This window comes from Lytechinus variegatus, chromosome 7, assembly GCF_018143015.1.
Source record: "Lytechinus variegatus isolate NC3 chromosome 7, Lvar_3.0, whole genome shotgun sequence".
Classification (NCBI taxonomy): Eukaryota; Metazoa; Echinodermata; class Echinoidea; order Temnopleuroida; family Toxopneustidae; genus Lytechinus; species Lytechinus variegatus.
The window spans coordinates 27,334,720-27,358,679 of NC_054746.1; the positions used below are offsets into that span (position 1 = coordinate 27,334,720).

Genomic DNA, 23,960 nt, shown 5'->3' on the forward strand with positions numbered 1-23,960 from the left:
AAACACCACTCTCGAGGCCGTTAAGGAAATTTTCATCGGTTGTATTTCATTCAGATTTACGAGTTTTTGAATGAACGTTTCTTACTCCGTCGAGACATGGGCCATGCCTACGTAGCAATTTCTTTTTCTTTTTCCGCTGTTTAACTAACGCCCTAAATCTTTCCAGGGAACTCTACCTAATGCTGCAACCATTAATAATTCCACTTTCCTCTCCTTTGTTTACAAATCATTTCCAATCCTAATTTTCAAGTAGGTCGTTACGATGAAGTTTACCAAGACGGAATGGATATATCATCCTTATTAATGGGCCATCCGGGACATATTTCACGCTCAAGTTCGCGAAGGGCCCACGCAACACTGTCTATATCAAAGATTATCATAGTTGTGATACAAGACGTTTAATCTCTGTACTAAGAACACGACTAAATGTTTGTGGTCTCCTAAGTACTTATAGGGCGTACACCCAATTAATGAACATGGTGGACATCTGAAACATGAACTTATGTTTGTTCATGTTTGAAATCAACGTAATCAAAAACGTAGGATATAGCAAGTGTGCAAATAAAAAAAACTCCATCATCGATACATCATCATTGTTGGTTGAAAACAACAATAAAAACCTATCATTATTCAATTAAAATGTTTCCGTTGTGTTTTCTTAATTCAATATCTGATCATAATAAAATATAATTACAAATGCAGGTACAGGATATGACAGAGAAAATGATAGCAACGGGTCCAAACTTCTAAAAGATGAAAATTGTTTATTATCATGTATCTGTACGGTTCCCCTATTATAAAGTTCGTGGATACAATGAATAACAGATGAATATTGGTTATTTCAAATTCAATAAAATTGTGTCTTCAGACATACATTGATAATAATTTAGATAGTCAACAAAAATCTGTATTATGTTAAAATCATACTAACGACACCGACTACGAATCCACCGATGACTTTCATTGGAAATTATGCAATATTGTTTATTGTATTCGTATTTTTGTCTATAGGCGTATTCCGCCACAAGCCTCAGCTTTTAGGGTATACGCTTTCTTCTTTAAACACAACATGTACATATTTATATTCTTCATAATATTGATTTTTGTATGAATTAATGATTACGAAAAATGTAATGAAATGGAAGAAAATAAATGTTTATTTGAATGAAAAAAAAAGAAGTTTGATTGGTATAAAGTCGGCTTTGTTGGAGTGTGATAGCATTTAGCTTTTACCTTGTTATGACGATTTTCAAAAAAATACTATTTTAGGCATGAAATGAAAGATGACGCTGTAGCAACTGTTGTATCTAGAAAAACAAAACTTCCCAGGAATAAATAACAAATGGGAATAAAATTCTAAAAACAGAGTAATTTGAACCGCTTTGGATGAAGCCTATCGAAAGAGAGGTGCTCGTCATATCAACCTTTGTGCCTGTCTTTTTCTTGTCTGGCATCAGGTTGCACTTTCTTTAATTTATGGAATCCGTCCGCGAAGGTCAGGGTTATGCACAGGTCCGTCTCCTCCCAGTTGGTTTAGCGGCCAAGGGCTGCCATGGGGGTAGTTAGACTGGGCAGACATAAGGGAAACTAGTCTCTTTACAAGGTTGAGATGTTAGACTCGTCGATTGGAATATTATTTAACACGATGATATATGATTATAGGTTCTCAGCACATAGTTCGAGAAGTGTTCATTGAAGATTTGTAGGCTTTGTTTGCGATATGCATTGGTTTTGAATGCAAAGATCAATTTTATATGAAGTCTGAAGGCCAAACTAGATATCTTCATCTATTGCGACACTCTCGTGATACTCGTTAAAGACTATACTTTGTCTTGTAAACAAAGGCAGTTGTTAGGTCTGATGTCGTGATAACATAATAAACTATAGCTCCATTAAATACATAATCAATAAGTGAAATCATCATGATATACAAACACCAACACTCTTTTTAACACTTGCACACGTTGGTATTAACAATGCATTTAGCATTTTGATTTATTTGATGCAAGATAAAAAACAAAGTATTGATAAAAAGTATTTCTCAAGGGCCGTGTCGGGAATCTAACCTTGGACTTCCATAGTGTAGTCAGGGGCCTATAAGACCATTCGGCCAAGACATTTCACAGTCTTACCCTCGCGTACACTTTTTTTAAAACAAGTGTATACCTAGTTACTAATAATGCATATAGCATTTCCATTTATTTGAAAGCAGGGTAAAAGAGCATTGTAGTTTAAATGCCTTGCATAGGTGCCGCGGCCGGGGATCAAACTCCGGACTTTCCATGTATAGCCAGGCGCCTTAGACCACTCGGCAACGGCACACTCCACACACCCCTAACACACACACACACTTGTACGAACACACATGCACGCACACAAGGATGAAGTAGTTATTTATTCGCACTTTAATACACGATAATCCAAACTCACCCTGTAAAAACTGTGGTGTTAAAACTGACACCAATTGGTGTTAATAGAGGACCACACCCTGAGGTGTTAAAATTACACCCTAAAGATTGAACATAACACCAAAGAGTGTAAATGTAACAACCAAAGGTGTTGTAATAACACCTATAGGTGTAAAACTAACACCACCAATTTAACACTGGTGTAAAGTAACTGGTGTGGTCCTCTATGTACACCGGTTAACACCACAGTTTTTGCTGTGCACTATAGCGCTATCGCAATGATTGATTAAGAAAGATAGCTACAAGAAAAATACAAGAAAGAACACTTTCAAACGAAAATATAAATGAAAGTAAAATGACGAATAGACTGAGGAAAATAAAAAGGAAATGACGACGATGAGAATGATGATGGTGATAATGTTGATGATATCGGTGACGGTGATGATAATCTTAACCATGACGATGATGATATTTTTGGTGGTATGGGAATGATGATGATGGCTATCATTGTTAAAGTAATTATATTTTACTGTTAATGCAAGTAGATATAGAATAATAATTGTAAATATTATAATTGTTATTACAATTGTCAGTATGAGTTTCCATACTCGTATCAATGTCAGTATTTACATTAATATAAACATTAGTATCATAAGTATGAATATTGATGTTTGTGGTAATATAAGTATTAGTCTATTATAAGTAGCAGCATTAGCAGCAGTAGCAACATTAATAGAGGTAATAGTAACACTAGGAGAAGTATTAGTATATATATGATAGTGACGATGGTGGTAGTTGTGGTAGTGTTGGTATATAGAGATGGTGACAGTAGTAAAGATTCTACTGCTGGTTTAAGAAAAGTTTAACGGTTGGACGATTAAAAAAAATCGTCGTTCGTCAGTAGTAGATGTAGACGTATTGAGCACGAACGCTTAAAATGAAATAGTAAATACATAAAACATTATATGTCTTCTCATGCAAATCATGTATGCACACAAATCTGCCTTATCAACACCCAATTGATGAAATGAAGAGTCATTAATTTTGTATCTTTATTGCAGTTGTTCCACAATTATGCAATAATATAAAACAAAGCATGATGTGACAAAATAATAAAAAGTAACAGACGGGAAATATACAAAATTATTTTAAGGAGGAACAAAACGTCTCGTCTGCGACAGTGTAACAAGGTTATTTATTTATTTTTTTTTGGGGGGGTGGATGATCAAAAAAAATAATTGAAAACATTTTTTTCCCACCAGAGCGCTATTTGCAGTTTTGATCAGAGGTCCGTTGCTGAAAGAGTTGCAATCAATTCATGCGCAACTTGATTTTCAACCAACCAACAGCGCATATTTGAGACTTTCGATTGATTTTTTTGACTTGCGTTTAAACGCAACTCTTTCTGCAACGGACCCCAGATATATTATTTTTATTTTACTTCGACGCTGAAAATATTAATTAAGATTTTGACTAGCCGGATACCTTAAATGAAGGACCGTGATATTTTGAATTATAATGGTAATTGATCCATTCCATTTATAGAATGGGGTATAAAATGAAGTCAAGGTGTAGTTTTAAGTTTTATTTCCATAATAAGTGTGACAAGAATTCACCTACGTCAATATCTTTATCGTTCCTGCTTTATTACGAGTTGGATATAATTCAGATTTTCCTTGGACTATGAAACTACATTCTCCTGTATGACGTAGCATCAATATTATGATCGGGCAAATCCGACATATTGTCATGTTCTCTTTATCATGATTCTAAACTTGTAATTTTAATCAGTGCACCCCCGCAGCCAGGAGCCGCCATAAAGATTTATGACCCCCAACAGCAGGTTGGATCTCGCCTTCTGTTTCGTCTTTACTTCAAGCGTAGGTCGCGATCAGCCTAAGACTTGGCCAGCAACACGTAGTGCATACATCGAGCTAGCCGGATAAACTTGTCTTTTCAAAAAATACCAATTATACAGAGCAACATGCGTTGTCGATTCAGGGCTCTCTTGAATTAGGGAAATATTCCAAGACTTTCTTTTTAAACCCGGTGGTAAATAAATATTTTTCGTCTTATTCTTCCAGCATATACACAGCTAATTTACAAGTAAGTAAGTAAAACGCCTGATCACCTTCACCGTTAAAATGAAATGGAAATTATATTTGCAATGCCCCTTTAAATAAATGTACAGCCAAGTTTAATTTAGCACAATTACCCCATCATTTTGATTGGAGAATAGTCAGTTAAACATTCATGTATTATCTTTATTGTACAATAGTTAATAAATATTGGTAAATAAAACAATAAAGAGCATATTTCATGTTTTGCAGATTTAATGATAGTAATGATAAGGATTATTTTTTATCATGTTACGAAAGGTTGCCCAAGAGAAATCCACATATTGAAGGAGTAATCAACCTTACAGTAAAGGAAAAAGTCATATATTTCATATAATCAAATAGAAAAACAAAATGTGCTTGACGTCATCGGTCCCCTCATATGCATACAGACCGGGATGTACCCAAAACCGTTTGTGAAATTAATCGAGAGTTATCATGACATGACTTACTTATTTCAGCTCCGATTTGGATGAAATTTTCAGTGTTTGTTTCTCGACTTGTTCTTCAATTTGAAAAGTTGCACTTGCACATCAATGTAAAAGGTGCTGTTTCAGCATGGACCTGGTTTCAGACATGCTTTAGATTCGACAGAATTTTGTTTTCAGGTAATAGTACCGAACGATAGCATCGATGGAATTTTAATACCAGCTATGCTCAGCTTTACGAAGTATTATCGTCTATTGAGAAATACTAGTGATGTTGACTGTAACACTAACAGATTTCGAGCTCTTTGGAAAATCTGTTGGAGAGGTGGGGCCTAGCATGTTGAAAACTATTTTTTCCATAAATTATGTCAAGATTTTAAAAAAGTATTCGGATACTTAATTGACAGGATGTGAGTTGTAATTCACTGGTGTGCATCAATATGAATAAACTTAAATTGGGATCTCGGGGTCCTATCAACAAAAACATGAATGTGTTGATATTCACGGGCATAATCGTTTTGAGACCATCACATTTTTGAGTATGTATGTGGTCTTTATAGGCCAGGAACTTGCACTGCAGAGACTCCGGTGTTGATTTAACACCAGCCTGGAATCTATTTTGTCCACACCAGAGAAGTATTGAAACAACACCAGTTTGGAATCAAATCGATGCTGTTTTGATACTAATTGGTGTTGAATAAATACCTATTTGGTGTTAGACCAAAACGAAATAAGTGTTGTTTATCACTTCTCTGGTGTGGACATATGTATATTCCGGGCTGGTGTTAAATCAACACCAGAGTTCTTGCAGTGTGGGCATATTGAACCATTTTGGTCTTGGGTTATTCCTCTTCCTTATGTTTTACAAGCTCTGTTGCGAAATAGTTACAAACTACAACTCCACATGGCTATGACAGCCTATAGTATGCCTAGCAATTGAGTCTTGGAACTCTTGTTGGAATGCTTCCCAGGGAGTGGAGAAGGTGCATACATTTTATGCGGGCATGCATGGATCCGATGACCGGGGTAATAATATATCTGTGAAGCGCTTAGAGACGTCGTTCCGATATGTTATTCGCTATATAAATGCGGAATATTATTATTATTTCTTACCATTTCCTCTTAAGAATCCTCAGGTGATTTAACATTGCTTTAAAGCCCTCAATACAAAATAAAAAACCGAAGGATCTAAACCAGAAAAGAATGGTTTTATTATCGTCATCTATCAGAAAAGAAGGGATTTTATATTGCTCTCGTACAATATTAATATGTTTATTCGATTATCGAATAAATTCTATTGGGAGAGAATACAAGTTTTAGTATGTAAACAAATATTGACTATGAACAAGTTCACGGCCCCTCAGAAGGAGGTCAAGTTCACGTGTACTTCTGTTGGGGGAAGTCGGTCAAAACGCGCATCAGGAAGGATTGTATCACATTAAAGCGTGCGCGGTAATTTTACACATCCGAAATGCGCTAATGCTCTGAATGCGCGATCAGCGCGGATGAAATCGAGTCATTCACTTTCTAATTTCCGTCCGGGAAAGACATTTTTTAAGATCACGGTGGTACTACGGTAGGCCTACCTTTCACTCGGATTTATTCGGAAACACGATCCCCATGCACGGAGATATCTCAGATAGACCTATACACGGTACTCTATCACGATCTGGATCCATACACGGAAAACTAAATCCAACCCTAGCCGGACTCTAACTTAATAACACCGGAACATATTCCACTGGCACTGATACCGTATACCGGTACCGGTACATCTGTGATAAAACTATTAAGATGGTTAAAGTTATCATCGCTTCGGCCTAGTCCTTTAATTCGGACAGATCTACAGAACCAATTTATTATCCCTCGGCCTCGGAGACATCTGACACATGAATTCACTAAAACTCAATTTTAGTCGCAGGTAGGCTAGGCTACCATAACCTGCTGCCGCCAGCTACACTGTAGATCGATAGTCTAACTTTGACCACATTACGGTACTACAGTACTGGCTCCTCAAATTCGACGGTCGACTCTAAAGTATAATTATCGAGGCAGACATCAAAACTTGACTGGTTCAATGAAATAATGCCTCAAGATGGGAAAACATAAGGATCTACCAGCAGAGGAGGCAGGGGGAAAGGAGCCAAAGGTTCAAGGAGACGCCCACGTCCACGGAGTCTATGCGGTCAGAGTACGGGTACCGGTACGACTACGAGCAACGAGAGCCACAACGGAGAGCCCGGCAAGCCAGCAGCCGACCAGACCGGGTGTGATCGAGCCTTCGCTAGGCGATGGACCAGAGATAGAGCTCTCAACAAGCAACCACCTCCCACCCACGTTAACCCACGACGAGCCACCAGTCATCCGGTGAGTTAACCAGCCTAGGGCCTGTGTAATCCAAGCCTCTGGCTCTGTTGAACTTGTGTAATTCTCATCTATTATTAGTAGGCCTAGGCCTATTGACTATTGTGCCTGAAACTAGTAGAAATAGAATGAGGGTTACTTCGACGGTAACTCAGGGGGTGAACCTGGGAATACAGCTAACAATAACGCTAGGCCTAGATTAACATCTCGCTCATTTGCAGTGATAATTAAACCAGGGCCTTAGTCCCAGACCCAGGTGAAAAGGCAAGTGCTAGCGATTAGGGCCTGTTTTAATGTCACGCCATGTAGATGTGGACCTAGCCTGCAGTTTATTTTAATCACTTGGCTGTGGATCAAGGTCTAGGGGTCTAAATTTTGAAATTGCTGCCAATTCAGATAAAGTTATACAGAATGGATTGATACATAGGCCTACTAATTGGGTACAAACGTCGTTTAAACTGAAGAAATTAGTGGTATTACCACTGCCGCATAGGTGAAAATATAAATATCGAGCCCGGGCCTAACGTTAGCCTGGCCTGGACCTGGTCTTACTCAGGACTACAACGTAGTGCCTGGCTTGGCCAATAACACTGATTCATTATTCCGAAGCCGGTTGTTTAGATTTTTTGGGGTAGTCTAGACTCTACGTCAGAAGTAGGCTAGATTAGATCTAATAATGCCTAAATTATATTAAATTTTCATAATTTTGGCCAGATTTGATACGTATAGGGTTATAATATCCATTTAGGACCAGAATTAGGCCTGATTCTAAGACGCCGTTTTTGCAATTGGAGAAATGCTCGAACTTTTTCAAATCAAATTGAGTGGGAAAAGTCAATTCTTTGTCAGATCCAGTTTACTGCCAGTTCTGTGTGCAGCCTACAGCTTCATCTTTAATATCAACTTCACAATGGAAGTTAGGCTAGGCCTAGTTCTATTTCTGAGTAGATGTAGCCATAGACTAGACTTGTCTGTTTTAGGCCCTGGTTCAGCTGGCAGATAAACCATAAAGGCCGTCTATAGTATGCGGAATAAATCAGCTTGAAAGATAAAGGTTGACCTCTTTGATTTAATCTGGATGGTTGGTCGAGCGAGATGGTCTCGAATTCATCCCTGTCTGGCTAGCTTGAAATGTGATTGAATGGAATTCTCTCAGTCTTTCAACAAAAAAGGAATAAATAAAGAAGAAAAAAAATTATAATATTAAAAAAAAAATAATAATAAAATAAATAAATAAAGGAATAGATAGAAAACAAACACGGTAAATAAAGGAACCATAGAGTTGGTAGTATTGATAATGGAATATAAAAATAAATATCCCAAGATCTACACCTTGAAGTATCAATAATGGTTCGGTTCATACGCCTTGAAAGGAGGTTGGTATTTGGAATTAAGTTTGTAGGGAATGGATGTCGATGTTTGGGAGTGCTATTAAGTTTTAAATTTCGAGAAAACACAGTAACAGTCAATTTACCTTGCACTCGCCAATGCGAACTAGCATGGAACTCCTACCTCAATCTGGATAGTATTATTACCAATACTTTGCAATATTTTTGCTTTCTTTTGGAAGGGGCAAGTTCAAGGGGTTCGGCTAGCAGCGATTGTTTTTTATATAGTGCTTTGTCAATGTTCAACACAATGAAACCTTACAATTCATGGTTGAAGAATAACAGTACAGGAGCCTAGATTGCCTGTGAGTAGTTGGAACTGAGATGATATCGACTATATCATGAATGGCAACAATTGTAATAATAATTTTGCTAGTAATGTTAATAGCGGTAAATATAAATAATGATGAAACAATATTTCCGGAAGGGGTCAAGTGGAAATTAATGGATATAGATAGGCGGGCATGGGCTTGTATTTGGATGTGGCTGAGCCCTGTTAAGGTTCGGTCATAATTTCCATGCGTTGCGTTTTTTTAATACAATAGATACAAATGAAGTAAGCCATTTAGTCCAAGTGTATGTAGGTGAACGGGTGAACCTGGAAATGAAGTCGTAAATGTTTTACGTGATAAAATGGGTGGTATTTACCCAACTGTAGTAGCTTGGATAATTGGTTTTCGGGGGAGGATGGCAGTGCATTTTTGTAATTCAGATGGTGTTACGCAGATACCCATCCATGGTTTTATATCAAAAGAAAGTGACTGATTACTCACTCAGCACGTTTCATAAATGTACATGTGGCTGCTTTTTGGAATTGATCAGTGAGGGGAATGTGGGTGATCGTTGGTCTGCTGCTGATTCTGCAAGAGCTTAAAGTGATTGGTTAACATTGGTTTGACTTTTAAAAAATCTGAGCTAGAAGGTCACACTTGTCACCGGCGTCTGTGATATGTTACAAAAATGAAGCCCAGCAAAAAATTGTGTTCGAAAATAATTATTTAGTTTTTCAAAAATTGAAATATAAAGTGACCGGAAATACCATCTTAATTTCATCCCATACACTTATGTGTACTATTTAAGCATCTATAAGACACTTATTTACAAAATCGGGGTTTGCCTTTTAGTTTTAGCTTTTCATTCTCAATAATGGTAGTTTTCAATGTTTATTAGTTGTAATACATGCACTTGTACGCATATTTCATCTTGGTTTGAGAATTTTTTTAAATAGGCAGCCCGCAAAGTTAAACAATACCTTTAATATTGGCGGGATGCAAAGAAAAAAAATATATATATATATAAAGGAAAAAAAAGGAACATAAATAAATAAAAGAAAGGCGTCTGCAATTTGGCTTATTTCTGTAGTTTTAGATGTTATAAACAGTGTATGAATATTGTTGATTATAATACTCTTCTGCTACAACTATTAGTTAAAATAAATTGATTAACGAGCCAAAATAAATGAAAAAGAAATAATAATAATAAAGGCGAAAAAAAAAAATCATAAATTTGATAACCGGAAAACAGAGATAAAAAGTCGGGAGCTACGTGCATGAGAAGAGCAAGTAAATCTTAATTGGCCTTGAGTTTAAATAGGCATGCTTCTGCCGAAAGTTCTGCATGTCAATGGAATGTGTGTAGTTTACATGTACAATGCAACACCAAATTAAGCAGAATTAGGGTATTTACACGCACAATACAACTCCGGCTTAAAGAGAATTAGGTGTTTTTAACATGATCCATGACAAATCAACCTGAAAAGGAGCTATGGGTATTTTACATGTCCCAACGCAAGTCCAAAGAAAAGAAGTATGGGTAATTACAGGTGCCAATTTAACTTCAACTTAAAGATAAATCAGAGTAGTTGCAGTCAACATGAGTTTATATTGCCAGAGATCTGGTACATTTAAATGAATCGAATTTTGTGGAAACATGAAACCTAAGCCGGGGATCAATTACCATGGGCAACGCCAATACAAGCAAATAAAGGAAAAGACTAGACAGATCCCTGGAATGTAGGCTTACATGTACATTGAACATCAGAACTACACAATTTCTTGCAGAATCCACTGGCATAAGTAATGCTCTTATGAACAGATGTTGGGGAAATTTTTCAGATTCAGTAAACTCACTACCACAATTGATAGTTATCTTTGAATATCATTAAGGGTATTTACATGCCGTGTCCCAATGCAACTCCAGCTTATATATAATTATATATAATTACAGTTACCATATTATATCCATACATCTGGATACCAATAAATTATCTCATACTGACATGCATGTACGGCATAGGCTACCATAAAGAATATATACTCGGAAAGAATTCTGGTTTCTCCTTGCAGGGCTCGAAGAATCTGGCTGTTTGGCGACAGCTTACAAGGAGGGCTCGGGAGAGGGCCGTCACCACGGGGAACCACAACTTTGGGGGCTGATTAAAGGCTACGAGGTGTACTAGTTGGTGGAGCCGTGGGGAGGCTACTACGCTTCCCAACTGCCCGAGTGACCTCCAAGGGAGAATGAGATACAGCCCCATACCAACCTTAATAATCATTCACGTGGGACCCAATGGATTCAATGATAAAGCAGCTATATAGTGCCAAAGAAAGTAAACAAGCTGGAGACAACGCACTGAATTCAACCAGAGCTCTACGGCCTTGGTGCCACATATGTTTCTCAAGCACCTTGCCACGCCTTACTATTATGCACAAGAAAGAACTATCACCTCACAGGCAGCTCGTGACAATGTCAGGAAATCTGTGAACAAGTATATATGCCAAGAGAAGGATTCGGTGCATGCACAATGCGTCATTTATCAACCACATCTTACACTATCATGAACACCGGTACAACAGAGGTGGCATCCACCGCTCAGACGAAGGAAGTGACATCCTGATTAATGATTTCAATTTAGAGGGCAGGTCAATTCGCCCTCACTTGACAAGACTTGAATGAATATAAGAGAGCTCTAAGAGTCCCAGGATTGGCGAGTGCGACTCCTTTAATTGATCTGGGAATGACACTGGACGTGCAGGGAAATGTTGTTTAATTACACAACCCATGATATGGCACTCATCATACTATTATAATGGTTTCTCATGCTTATATTGGTTCATTAGCCTTTTAACCAAACGGTACCTTCGGCTCATACCGAAGAGAAAATACAAGAGAAACATTAAGATTTAATGAACGAATGAGTAACACCGACAAATAAATTCAATAGATCAATAGCACGAAGTGCTCAAAGGTTAGCAACTGGCATTAAGCCAAGCTGATAGTTTTGAATTTAGTTTGGTTATACCTTACAATGCAATCACATCTGTCATATTGGCGTGGGTGGACACTCGCACCTGATTGGACATGGGTAATAGTGAAAATAAACTTGGGAGTTAATTAATGAACAGAGAACCTCTTTCTGCCAAATGGCAAGATATACAAAAACAGTGCCTATCCAATGTTTCTTTTCTTGGTACGAAAGTTGCTCTGGTCAGTGCCTAATGGTAACTAGTTTGGTGCAACTGAACAAATCAAAGAATTGGCAAAAAAAAAAAAAAAAAAATTATGGGTGTTGTTTTTGGGGCATTTGTTTTGGGGGTGTTTTTTAGTACTTGGCAATTTCATTATCATTTATCGAAGCATGCAGGGGATGGAATGACCAAGAGCTCTGTGAGCCAATGGCGGGGAAAGGCCAAGATTATCGGATATTTCGTAGGGGGATCCCCGTCCCAGGCAACTGGGACACTGGGTGGAGCCACCATCCTCCCAGCTGGTCACGTGACTCGTGACCCGGTTCCCCCTATGTGGTTAATTCTTAGCCTTACTCTCTCCTTCCTCTGCAGGCATTGACATTTATTGATATTACTGCGATACACATGTTTGTGAAGTATTGGTGTATTAATTAATGTTTGATATTACTGTGATACACAAGTATGTGAAATATTTGGGTAACAATTCCCGAACGGAAATTAAAAGTTGAGAATATGGCAATATCTGGTATATCGTGTAGTATTTCTTCTCACAATATGTTTATTCGATTATCGAATAAATTCTATTGGGAGAGAATACAAGTTTTAGTATGTAAACAAATATTGACTATGAACAAGTTCACTGCCCTTCAGAAGGAGGTCAAGTTCACGTGTACTTCTGTTGGGGGAAGTCGGTCAAAACGCGCATCAGGAAGGATTGTATCACATTAAAGCGTGCGCGGTAATTTTACACATCCGAAATGCGCTAATGCTCTGAATGCGCGATCAGCGCGGATGAAATCGAGTCATTCACTTTCTAATTTCCGTCCGGAAAGACATTTTCCCACCTCCCACCCCTCATTCCTCTGTATTGATTTTCCTTAAGGTGCATTTACGGATTCCTTTGATATATTTAATCAGCGGATTTTCTTTTTAGCCCAAGGGTTGAAAAAAGAAAGAGAGAGAGAGAAAAAAAATATATATATATGTATATATGTATTATATATCTTATCAGTATAACATGCGAAACGGGCACAAATGGGTAGCATGAATGAAACAATTAGCATTCAATGTGCTAGGAATGGTAAAATATGATTACTATGACACATAACCATGTAATTGGTAGAAAACCGAGACTATTGGCCAACAGATGGTTGGTACAAAGCTATTACCTCATGGTTATACTCTAGAGGAAGTTTGGACTTTCAGTTGTCAATGGGGTGGCTAGATGAGTTTGCATGTCTTGTTGCTTAGTAAGATTCATTTATGTATCTTCATATGCTGATTTTATGGTTTTGTAAAGAAATGGATGGCTGGTTGGGGTTGTACCAAGGAGTAACTCCGTGGTTGTATACACATATTTTGGTTGGCTGGTTGGGGTTGTTAAATATTTGGCTGGATGGTTGGGGTTGTTATCAACAAGACTGTAGGCCAACAGATGGTTGGTACGAAGCTATTACCTCGTGGTTATACTCTAGAGGAAACTTGGACTTTCAGTTGTCCATGGGGTGGCTAAATTACTTTGCATGTCTTGTTCCTTAGTAAGATTCATTTATGTATCTTCATATGCTGATTTTATGGTTTTGTAAAGAAATGGATGGCTGGTTGGGGTTGTACCAAGGAGTAACTCCTTGGTTGTATACACATATTTGGTTGGCTGGTTGGGGTTGTTATATATTTGGCTGGATGGTTGGGGTTGTTATCAACAAGACTTTAGGCCAACAGATGGTTGGTACAAAGCTATTTCCTCGTGGTTATACTCTAGAGAAAGTTTGGACTTTCAGTTGTCCATGGAGTGGCTAAATAAGTTTGCATGTCTTGTTGCTTAGTAAGATTCATTTATGTATCTTCATATGCTGATTTTATGGTTTTATAAAGAAATGGATGGCTGGTTGGGGTTGTACCAAGGAGTAACTCCTTGGTTGTATACACATATTTGGTTGGCTGGTTGGGGTTGTTATATATTTGGCTGGATGGTTGGGGTTGTTATCAACAAGACTTTAGGCCAACAGATGGTTGGTACAAAGCTATTTCCTCGTAGTTATACTCTAGAGGAAGTTTGGACTTTTAGTTGTCCAGGGAGTGGCTAAATGAGTTTGCATGTCTTGTTGCTTAGTAAGATTAATTTATGGACCTTCATAGGCTGATATATGGTTTGGTAAAGAAATGGATGGCTGGTTGGGGTTGTTAAATATTTGGCTGGAAGGTTGGAGTTGTTATTAACAGGACGTTGTAACCTGTAAACGACATGCATCTTGGGTGTTTTTTAGTACTTGGCAATTTCATTATCATTTATCGAAGCATGCAGGGGATGGAATGACCAAGAGCTCTGTGAGCCAATGGCGGGGAAAGGCCAAGATTATCGGATATTTCGTAGGGGGATCCCCGTCCCAGGCAACTGGGACACTGGGTGGAGCCACCATCCTCCCAGCTGGTCACGTGACTCGTGACCCGGTTCCCCCTATGTGGTTAATTCTTAGCCTTACTCTCTCCTTCCTCTGCAGGCATTGACATTTATTGATATTACTGCGATACACATGTTTGTGAAGTATTGGTGTATTAATTAATGTTTGATATTACTGTGATACACAAGTATGTGAAATATTTGGGTAACAATTCCCGAACGGAAATTAAAAGTTGAGAATATGGCAATATCTGGTATATCGTGTAGTATTTCTTCTCACAATATAAACATATTTTGATGTTTTTAAAAGATCATAAGACACAGGATTTAACAGGTCTAGGTCTGCCCTTCAAATTTAGGAAGGTGTCAACACAATTGCCCACGTTTTGACCTTTATACCTCTGATACAAAGTTCCATGGATTTTGTTAAATTGAAAAAATAAGGTAATGAGCTACGAAAGAAAATCAAATTTCCTAAAAGTTGTTTTGATGTGGCTTTTTACGGGGGTTAGGTAATTACCCAAATTTGACAATTAATTTCTGGAAATTGAAAAATCAATGTAATTATGTTCTGAGAAAATTTAGTTTGGAGGCATTTTATATAAACGATCATTTACAAAGCAAGTTCCCTCCCGTGTAAGAAGCATAAGATCGTTCGTCCCATACTTCATATTGGAAAATACTGAACATAAATGAGGACCCAGCTCGAATCACTAAGCCAACAACGCATGAACATGCCAGACATGATATGTAAATACTCACGTAGATCTAGCCGGGAAACGAACAATTAATCAGTCATGAATTCATTATACTGCCACGTGTTAAAGACAAATAAAAGCGGCATTAAGTGTGATTCGTCTGTCACAACGAAACAAATCCGACGCAATCGTGTAATATAAACATTTATTGCTCGACTATGATTAGACATTTAAAGGCTTTCAACATCTTCCAGGTGCTCTACGAAGCAGTACCGAAAAAAACCCAAATACACATGCATATTGTGCATAATGCTTACATTGAAAAAGAGTTGTCTTCAAACAGAATATTGCTTCCATAAAGGAAGAAAACATATTATTTTCAAAATCATGTTTTTAAAGTTTTTCGTTTAGTTCTTAAGCCTGAAAAACTGTATATGGGCTTTCACTCATATGTTCATGGGATTAGTCGCAAGTATTTCAATTATCATATAATAGACAACAGATATTTAACTGCAAAGCTGGATCTTTAGTAAATGTTTTAAGTGACATTACTTTGGGTTAATAGAAGTATTGGCATTATATAGCTTGATTATCCTATCCCGAAGAAAGATTTCTTTAATAACAGTATTTGATTCGACGTTCATTGAAAAGGTCCCAATCCTCCACAAGCCCTCGAACAAACTTTTACATTCTCCCCTACATCATGTACATGTCCTATCTCTTGAAAGTTATGGCCAAAAAAATAATCATCTCCAACCGTTAAATATTTCATATTTTAATTTTAGAGATCACACGTGGAAATATATAGACAAATTCGGAATCATACAATTTTTCAACGTTTCGATGAAAACATGAAATATTAATTTGTTTATGGATACTATTTCATGTTCTTGTGCTAAAAAAGATGTGTGTCAAAAGATACAACAAAGAAATGAATCATGACACTAATTCCTTACGAAAAACTTCTTTTAAAAAGTCATGAATATATGACTCATTCTTTTAGCAAATGTTGGTGTATGAAAATGGTTCCACCATAGTTCCACAAACCGTCTCCAAATGAATAGTCGACTTTCTTTCAAATGTAGGCTTATGGAAATACCTCCAACCATTTTTCAACTGAGCTCAGTGAAATCGTGATGGTCCTAGAGCCGTAACAGGAAAGAAAGGTTCTTCTTTACAGGTTAATTTCTTCAAAAGGGATCTCTATCTCTCTCATTAAACTTTAAAATATAATGATGTAATTGGGATTTTACATTTCTGCTCCCATATTAGAGCAAAATTCATATTTTATACACTCAGAATGATAATAACCAAATTTCGTTTTACATACAATCTTCTTTATTATATAACGAGATTATCTAGTCCCAACCTATAATTCTAAGTGCAGTATTACTGCTTCATGATACCCTATCACGACACACGACAGCCCAAACTACTACATAGCATAATTTTAGACAATATTATGTTTCAATAAATTATCACCAACGATTTAAACTAACTCGCGAGATAACTTCTTGGGATTATCCTGATATTCCAAGATGGCCCCTCCCATAACACAGACGGGTTGATTACGCGAAATGGTAATTGAAGTAAAGTGATAATCCAAGGATAATCTCGAGGCGGTGTGCAGCCCATCTGATCTCTGATGTTGGTGGTGACAAAATGGAACAACGTGAAGACGAAAAGATAAACATGGTCTTTCCGCTAGAAAGACCTAAAAATTACGGGTGAATATTAGGAATATATCCCTGGAGGTCATATGGTGGATTACAGAGTACCCTTTTGGTTGTTATTCTTTAGTAAACTCTTGTAGGCCTATGCTAATTTAGTCGCTATCATGTTGATGTCATTGACACTGGTCCACTTTTTTTTATTAACTTTTTATACTGATTTTGTTGAATCATTCTCTTAATTTGTAATATATCAAATTAAATACCCATCCTTGAGGCAGAGATGGATCCAGGTGGGGAAGGGTAGCAGATTCATTTAGGAGTGAATACACCCCACTTTTTTTTTTTTGGGGGGGGGGGTCGGGGTTGTTGTAATCAAAAGCAACTCACTCTAAGCAGAATATACAAAGCTGTGCCCTCGCCTTGTTTACGTTCCTTCAAAATGCTCTTTTATATATCAAGTAATTATTATCATCATTATCATTTGATAAAGTATGATACCTTTGGTTCTAAGGTTATATGATGGTATACTTTCATTCTAGGAACGAACATTGGAAATGATCAAGAAAGGATAAAAATGCTGCCGAAGATAGAATTCAAAAGAGAGATCATAGAGATGGTGCGATCACAAAAGGGAAAATTAGCTTTTAGGCATTATAAATTACCTCACTTTTCTTTACGAGTTGTGTGCTACCGGGATCTTCTTCACCATTTGAAACCTTCGCCCAAATGCCATTAAAAAGGGGAAGAATATGAAGGTTTCGATAGGGCTAAACTAATGAGGAAAATAAAGTCGTCAAGGGCAAGAAAGAAACCCTCCAGTAAACGGAGATAGGTGATGTTTTAAGTGGAATGACTTAAAAACGTACCTGCGGCGCCCAAGATCCCACCATCTTCAATATACTCCCATTGCGAGTTTTACATTACATAGTCCCAGGCAGCCATTTTATACTGGTCGGCAATGCCTTTGAATGCTCTTTTAAAAAGGAGATATTTTGCTCGCTGAAGTTCCAGATAAAGTGGTTTGATTGATAGTTTGTCTTCAAAAATGATCAAATGCCAGATGACCTATCTATCTATCTATTATTGAAATGTTTCAACAGGTACTGAGAATGGTAAATCGTATTTATATTTGAAATCATTTAATATATCAAAATCTTCATTCATTATATTTTCCACAAGAGTCTGAATATGATCATATATACATTATGTTAAACCATTCATAAGGTGACATTATACAGCAATAAATGAACGTAGGGGTTTTTTCCAGAAGGAAATTTGAAAAAAATTCTTAGCAAAAAATTGACATTAAGTTATTGATGTAACTGTACAAGCAAATTGTTTCTTAACTAGATTTGTGGGGTTTTCAAAAGAAATAAAAGGCGTTGCCAATATTATTTTGCTTAAGTCCAAATGACCCATGCTTCCTACCCAGAATGCAACACTTACCACCGAATGTCCCAGGAAAGACGGGACATGGACTTTGAATTGTTACATTTTTGTTGATATCAATTTAATTAACCAATTTACTTCTGAATATCTAAAACACACCCTCGCACACACCCACACAAAAAAATCTAAGATCACCAAGTACCAGAAGTTGATATAATGGCCCGTATTCTGAAGTCGGGTTTAAGTTTAACTTAGGTTTTAGTATGAATAGCCAATATGCTACATAAATCACTAACAGTATAGAGATATCATATTCCAGTTCATTTGGCTCTCAAATCATTCATAATTGTCTGGAAGTATAAATAGATGATTGTCTTTACCATCGATGAATCAGGAAAGAGCACAGTAAACATAAGAAACATACAACTTCATAAAAAAAATTCTGACGCTTTTGGCTTCCCATATTTTTAGCACAGACATGGTCTAATTTAAACCTGATTTCAGAATACGGGCCAATGTATATAAGTTGCTAATTTGAAAATCTAATTCATGCTGCTGGAGGTTCTCCTACTCCATATTATGCGGAGATAAATTATTGCCTAATCGATGATTACACCTTTAACCCCCCGATACCATTCTATCATTAGTACGCCATATCATGTACGCGTTATCACAACATGACATTAATACCAGCTATCAAAGTAGTTTATTCGCACTTAACAGTCGGGATCCTTGTATGACGAGCAAGATCACTCATTAGCACCGTTAATCGAACTAGCTTCTATCACAATATCCTTCTTCTCCAGGAGTTTCCTTCCGAACACTTTAACTCTAAAGAAAATAAATCATTTCTAGTGCATAAGTGGTCCAACCAAATATTTTGTTTAGGCTCTTACAAAATGGAATTGCTGATTACTCAGAGTTATAGACTCAATATAAAGAGTTTATTGCTCTGTGTATATCGACTGTGTATAGAAATCATATTTTAGGACGCCTTGAGGAGAGACAAATTTTTCGTTTCTTGGATCCAGCATAGAGGTTTGTACAAAATGTCGCACGATCAAGCCAGAGGTTCTGCTGGGTCCATCATCTTCGACAGCCTTCTCAATAACACTGCCTTTGTGGAGGATGAACGATTTGAAAGATAATCCAAATAATGAGTAATCCAGACGGCTTCATGAACCCAGTGAATGAACACGTTTATTAGGCCAAACCTTTCATGTGCAAACCCATGTCTTCATACACAAGAACATTTTTGTCAAGTCATTATGATTCGTATTGATGTAGATGTTCGGAGGTATTTGTTCGTCGGTCATATGATCATATTGCAGTTTTAAAGGGGAGGCATACAACATGTGTTAAAAAAATATATAAAAAAGTACATGTTTAATCTCGTTCTAATATCATTGAGATAGAATTCATAAGTTTATATCCATTATAATTATATTATTAATGTATATGCGTGACAAACACAATAAAGATGATATGATGTATTTGACTATGCCCATGCATTTACGGTGTTAATTTGAAACATTTTTAATTATCATCGGTTATGTATATGAATTAATAAAAAATTAGTTACAACAAAAACACATCCTTCATGCAGTACACATCTTAACATGTTACACATAGTCGAGTTGGGGTTAGTATTCAACTTTTATCATGTTTCAACCCGACCCCAGTTTTCTGTTAATTTTCTTCCAAAATAGCATAATTTGAAAATATATCTTGCAGAGAAGCTTCAAGCCGTATCAGGTATTCATCCCATCTCTCCACGCTGTTGCTGAGATTAAGATAGTTGTTCCTCAAATTGCAAAAGCTCCGTTTACCTGATCGAGAGATTGATATTGAAATTTTCATCCTCCCTCGTCAATATTAAACCTTTATTTTGTCCGATATAGTTTCATTTTCTAATACAAATTATTCCATACCTAGAATAGTAAGTTATAGTATATCTCTATAATTACTATTTGATTTTTTTTTCTCTTTTTCAAATGTGTATTAAAACCTTTTTTTAAATCAATTTATCAATATCTTCAATTACCAATAGTGTATTATATTTTGTTCATGTGATTTCAGTTGAAATGTACTTTTAATTGGATGCAACTACGTTTATTTTCATATTTGATTTACTTTGATTCGACAACTTAAATAATTTTATCAGTCTCTAAGTATTTATTCTTAAAGCCGCCTTGATATATGGATCCTTTCTTCTTTTATTTTACCAACTATGTGCAACAGGTACAATTCAATTATCCTTAAGGCACAACCCTCTTATTAATCATCCAGGTAATTTTGAAGCCGGAATTGAACCCCTGTATATATCATCTTTGATTGTCTTTTTCCTGCAGGTCTTGAAGTTGATGACGACCTGGTTTCACGCTTGGACGACAAAGAAGGTGTTAAATGTTGGCGAAACGTCGGGGGGAAGGGATGGAGGACCGGGACACAAAACCAGGCTGCGTGACAGTGTTGACTGATGTGATCCGTAGCAAAGCGACAAAGACGAGATGATGAATGAAATGTACGTCTTCGTAAGATAGCTCATCCCCAAGTGGATTCAGCCAATTGGACAGTGTCACTCATGGTACGGACTTCCCTTCGATCCTTTTCGATCTTTATTATGTATTTTGCAGCCAATCACCTTGCTCAACGGTAGACCGGCTTAGTCGTTTGCTTCTCTGCTGTTACACGGAAGGGGACAGAAGCAGGTCAACTCTGCTAATGACACGCAAGAATCTGTATGCATCCTTCGAGTTCCTCTCACTTTCCTTGACATCCACCTCCCAGGGTCATCACTTTCACCTGTCCATCTCTGGTCTGGCCATGATGGTGACCATCAGACAGCGACTTTTCTCTCTCAACACCCGGATGGGCTATCCATTACAGCTCATTAAGTCCCATGATATGATATGCCGGGATTTCGTTACAAAATTAGTTTGTGTGGGCACTCGGAGGATTCTCCAAGGATCACCAGAGCTTATTGGGAAAGAAAGTTTCACAGTAGATACCCGTTATCCCCCGGTAAGCTTCCTGTCCGGATGGCTTCTTAAATAGACCTCTTTATTTTGGGTTTCAGAGTCACGGACTGATGAGCGTCGAAAAAAAATGAGCAACGCAAACGAATCGTCTGATTCTTGATCTTTCTCCGTTATTCGTTTTAATCAAGAGGAATAGAAAATATGGCTTAAGGACTGATGATGAACTGTTGACCATGTGCTGATGATTCAACAGATCGGAGTCTTTGGTAGCTGGGCATTTAAACAAAAATAACAAATCGTGGAACTTGTTACATCTTTACATGGGCCAAATCGATGAATTATCATAATTGTAAATCAATGACATTGAATTACGAACAAAATTAAAAATAAGAATGTTCGCTTACTTTAGTCAATGATACATGTAGCTTTAATACCGCGTTATTATAGGCGATTAAAGTCCCCACATTACACCACAATCACAGGTCCCAGGTTCTGATTTCATTATGATTGTGTCCATGAAATCAAAGTGCACTTCTTCTATCCTTCATTTCCCCCCTTCTCCTTTTTACTTAATTTCAATCTAGATAAGAAATATAACACAAACACGTCACAGTGTTGCTCTGTGTTGCAAGATGCTCAAAATTTTCACTTAACTCTCGAATATCCAATATCTTTGTCAAACATACCTGGGCTAACCTTACATCCGTAATGTCATCTGTATTTCTATCGATGGTATGCAACGATCAGAAACAAAGTGGTAATGAAGAAGGGGATAGATGACGATTTGATGAAATGATATGAGCAAATTTCCTTCTTAACATGTTTGACGTGTACGTCTACTTTATTCTTACATTTAGTGGTGACGAAATTACTTTATAGATTGCAAAATAAAAAAAAAGATGAAAAGGGAACAGCCGCTTCCGTCTCTCAAATACAGGGCACTTTTGCACAAAAGAAAAACTCTGGCAATATTCTTTCCCGGAGTTTTTTAATGTGTAAGTTTCCATGGCTTAATTTCGTTTGCCGGAGTTTTTGTCTATTTGCCAGAGTTTTTTTCATGGCAAAAGTTTTACGCAACGGATCCCAGGACTTGAAACTTTGAAAGTAAGTTGAAATGTTCACTGAATGATAAACTCATTAAAGAATACAATAAAAGTGTGTTTTGACAGTCTTTAGGAAAATTACTACGTATAGACAAGAAGAGAAAGTGGCATCTCCGAAGTGCTATGAAAGTCGATACTTAGGAAGGACTTTTAAACTGGTAGATTTTGTGCATGTGGTGAAATACGGAATGAAGGTGAGCATGACAGAAAAACGAATCTCTCTCGTAAGAACAGTCTTTCAAGTTTACAGATCTATAACCTTATGTTTAAGGTACATTCATGTCAACTCTCTAAACCTCACGAATTTCCCACCCAGATTAGCCTATTACCTCATGTTAATTCATTAATTAGTTACAACCCTGTCTTGTACTTTCTACTATCCTCAAGGGGCTTCTTGATAGGTGTATTAAAAGATGGCTTTATTCCACGCATCTGTCTCTTGACACCTCCAGATAAAACCTGAGTTAATAATCCCAGATGAACTCAGAAGAACGTCCTGTTTTTACGCTCCAATCCCTGTTGACGCAACCAGCTATTAAGAATCTCTCTTGCCCTTCACCTTTCCCCCCTTTCCGGCTTATTTGCTCCCCTCTCCCCTTTCCGTCCTCGTCTGATAATGTCTTGATAAGAGAAGAAAGAAGGTGAGATAATGATTGGGTATGTAAATTCAAGAAGCTCCTTGCGAGAGTATCGTCGAAGAAAGAGAACTCGACTTCCACCACTCTGTCGTTTGCTGACGAATTTGGCATCGATGGGGAGTTGGGTGCTGGTGAGATAAGGATGTCGAAGATTAGACGTTCCGTTGGAATCTGAGGCTTCGATTTCGCATGGAAGATCCCGCGCTTGGTTTTGGCGGGAAAGATCCTATCTCCTGTCAGACCTTAGTCATCTTTGACAGATGGATGGCCCGGATGTTCAACAGGGTAGAGAGAGACAGACAGAGAGAGAAAGAGATAGAGAGATGGAGGGAGAGAAAGTGAGAGAGAAGTTGGGGAAGGGGGTAAAGCGAATACCATATTCTCCATCCTGCATCCCATGCTTGATATTCCAAAATGCAAAGTTGTCCATTCGACTTCGTATTCGTTGACCATATCCACTAGTATAACGTGAGGATCAATAAAATAATAATAAAGGTATCATTTATATTTTTAGGCCATAGCTAGTGATATTTCATAATGCCATTATGACCCCCAAAATAAAAACATGGCAACTTAAGATATGGGGATCAAAAACGCAAATGATATATTGATAAAAAGAATTATGCATAAATGTATTTAAAACATGCTTGATTAACAATGATGGTCACGGATATTAATGTTCACTCTGCGCTAAGGGTAGGATGTGACCAATGGGAATTCATCTTACGCGCTTACGCACATCAGCAACATTGCCATTAACCATGGACCTATATGCATTAACCAATGATCAAGGCGCCATTGCAGGGCAAACGTTCGTCTCGTCGCCAAAACGGATCAACACATTTTTGCTAGGAAACAAGAAACAAGTCCGACAAATGAGGAAATTATCCAATTAGGACTTGTCA

The 23,960-nt window shown here is 37.3% G+C and overlaps 1 protein-coding gene across 1 annotated transcript; it reads left to right on the forward strand.

Annotated features, from left to right (window-relative positions):
• Nucleotides 1-6,973: 6,973 nt before the first annotated feature.
• Nucleotides 6,974-11,265, forward strand: LOC121418889. The gene is made up of 2 exons (XM_041613083.1): nucleotides 6,974-7,320; nucleotides 11,051-11,265. Exons 1-2 carry the CDS (start codon nucleotides 7,049-7,051, stop codon nucleotides 11,142-11,144), a joined length of 366 nt encoding a protein of 121 aa, XP_041469017.1. The 5' UTR covers nucleotides 6,974-7,048; the 3' UTR covers nucleotides 11,145-11,265.
• Nucleotides 11,266-23,960: the final 12,695 nt, after the last annotated feature.

Bases quoted from the DNA above. Each gene is read 5' to 3' on its own strand.
- LOC121418889 (XM_041613083.1), top strand. From the start codon at position 7,049: ATGGGAAAACATAAGGATCTACCAGCAGAGGAGGCAGGGGGAAAGGAG. The intron at 7,321-11,050 runs GTGAGTTAACCA...TTCTCCTTGCAG, and splicing joins GACGAGCCACCAGTCATCCG to GGCTCGAAGAATCTGGCTGT.